The sequence below is a fragment of the Myotis davidii genome, unplaced genomic scaffold (genome assembly GCF_000327345.1).
Source record: "Myotis davidii unplaced genomic scaffold, ASM32734v1 scaffold217, whole genome shotgun sequence".
In the NCBI taxonomy this organism is placed as follows: domain Eukaryota; kingdom Metazoa; phylum Chordata; class Mammalia; order Chiroptera; family Vespertilionidae; genus Myotis; species Myotis davidii.
In genome coordinates, this window is record NW_006290034.1 from 29,419 (window position 1) to 30,246 (window position 828).

Consider the following 828-nt stretch of genomic DNA (forward strand, 5'->3'; position numbering starts at 1 on the left):
ATAGATAAAGGTGGAGAAAGGAGGGGGGAGTGGGAGCATGCATAACTGATCAACAAAAGACTTTTATCTGTTATGTGAAAATAAGAGAACATGGTTGTGTGTGTGTGTGTGGAGGGGGGCAGTCCCAAGACTGACCGGGAATCGAACCCTGACCTCCTGGGTCATAGGTCAACGCTCAACCCCGGAGCCATGCCCTGGGCTCTCCTTTGCTTCTGATCAGGGTTGTGCTGTGCAGAGTGACTCCTCGGAGAGGGGTCGCCGCTCCCAGGAGCCTCTTGTCTCGACGTCCCGAGGCCGGCGCTCACGCGGCCTGTTCTCTGTCCCCGGTTAGGGCTGATGCTGGGACCTTCCGTGGCCCTGTGTGTGACGGGGCTCATCTGCCAGTCCCTGGGCTGGCCCATGGTCTTCTACATCTTCGGTGAGTCTCCTGTGAAACCCTGTCCTTATTCAGCCTTTAAGACAAAGTTAAGGAGAAGAACGGGAGAAGATTGGTTTTGGGTGGTGGGCACACGGTGCAAGACACAGATCTGGTAACTTGGAAACCCACACATGAAACTTATGTGTTCATGTTGACCCAAGTCACCCCAATCTGTTTAATAAATCAATTAATTAACATAAAAATAAGAACTGAAGAAATATAGCTTACATGAAATTAATGAGGTTAAAAACGATGCATTTCATGAAGGAAAGAGAGCTGTCAACATTCATTGATTTCTTTTTTTGTTAATTTATTTTTGTTGATTTCAGAGAGGAAGGGAGAGATAGAAACATCAAGGATGAGAGAGAATCCTTGATTGGCTGCCTCCCGCACGCCTCCCAATGGGGATC

General features: G+C 48.6%; 1 protein-coding gene across 2 annotated transcripts in view; it reads left to right on the forward strand.

Moving 5' to 3' along the window:
- LOC102771534 (sodium-dependent phosphate transport protein 1) overlaps window positions 1-828 on the forward strand; it is an 8,693-nt gene that overhangs the window by 2,997 nt on the left and 4,868 nt on the right. For both annotated transcript variants that reach the window (XM_006762907.2, XM_006762905.2), the window contains exon 6: window positions 332-418. In XM_006762907.2, the coding sequence (XP_006762970.1) occupies window positions 332-418 (87 nt within the window). The remainder of the gene's footprint in view (window positions 1-331; window positions 419-828) is intronic.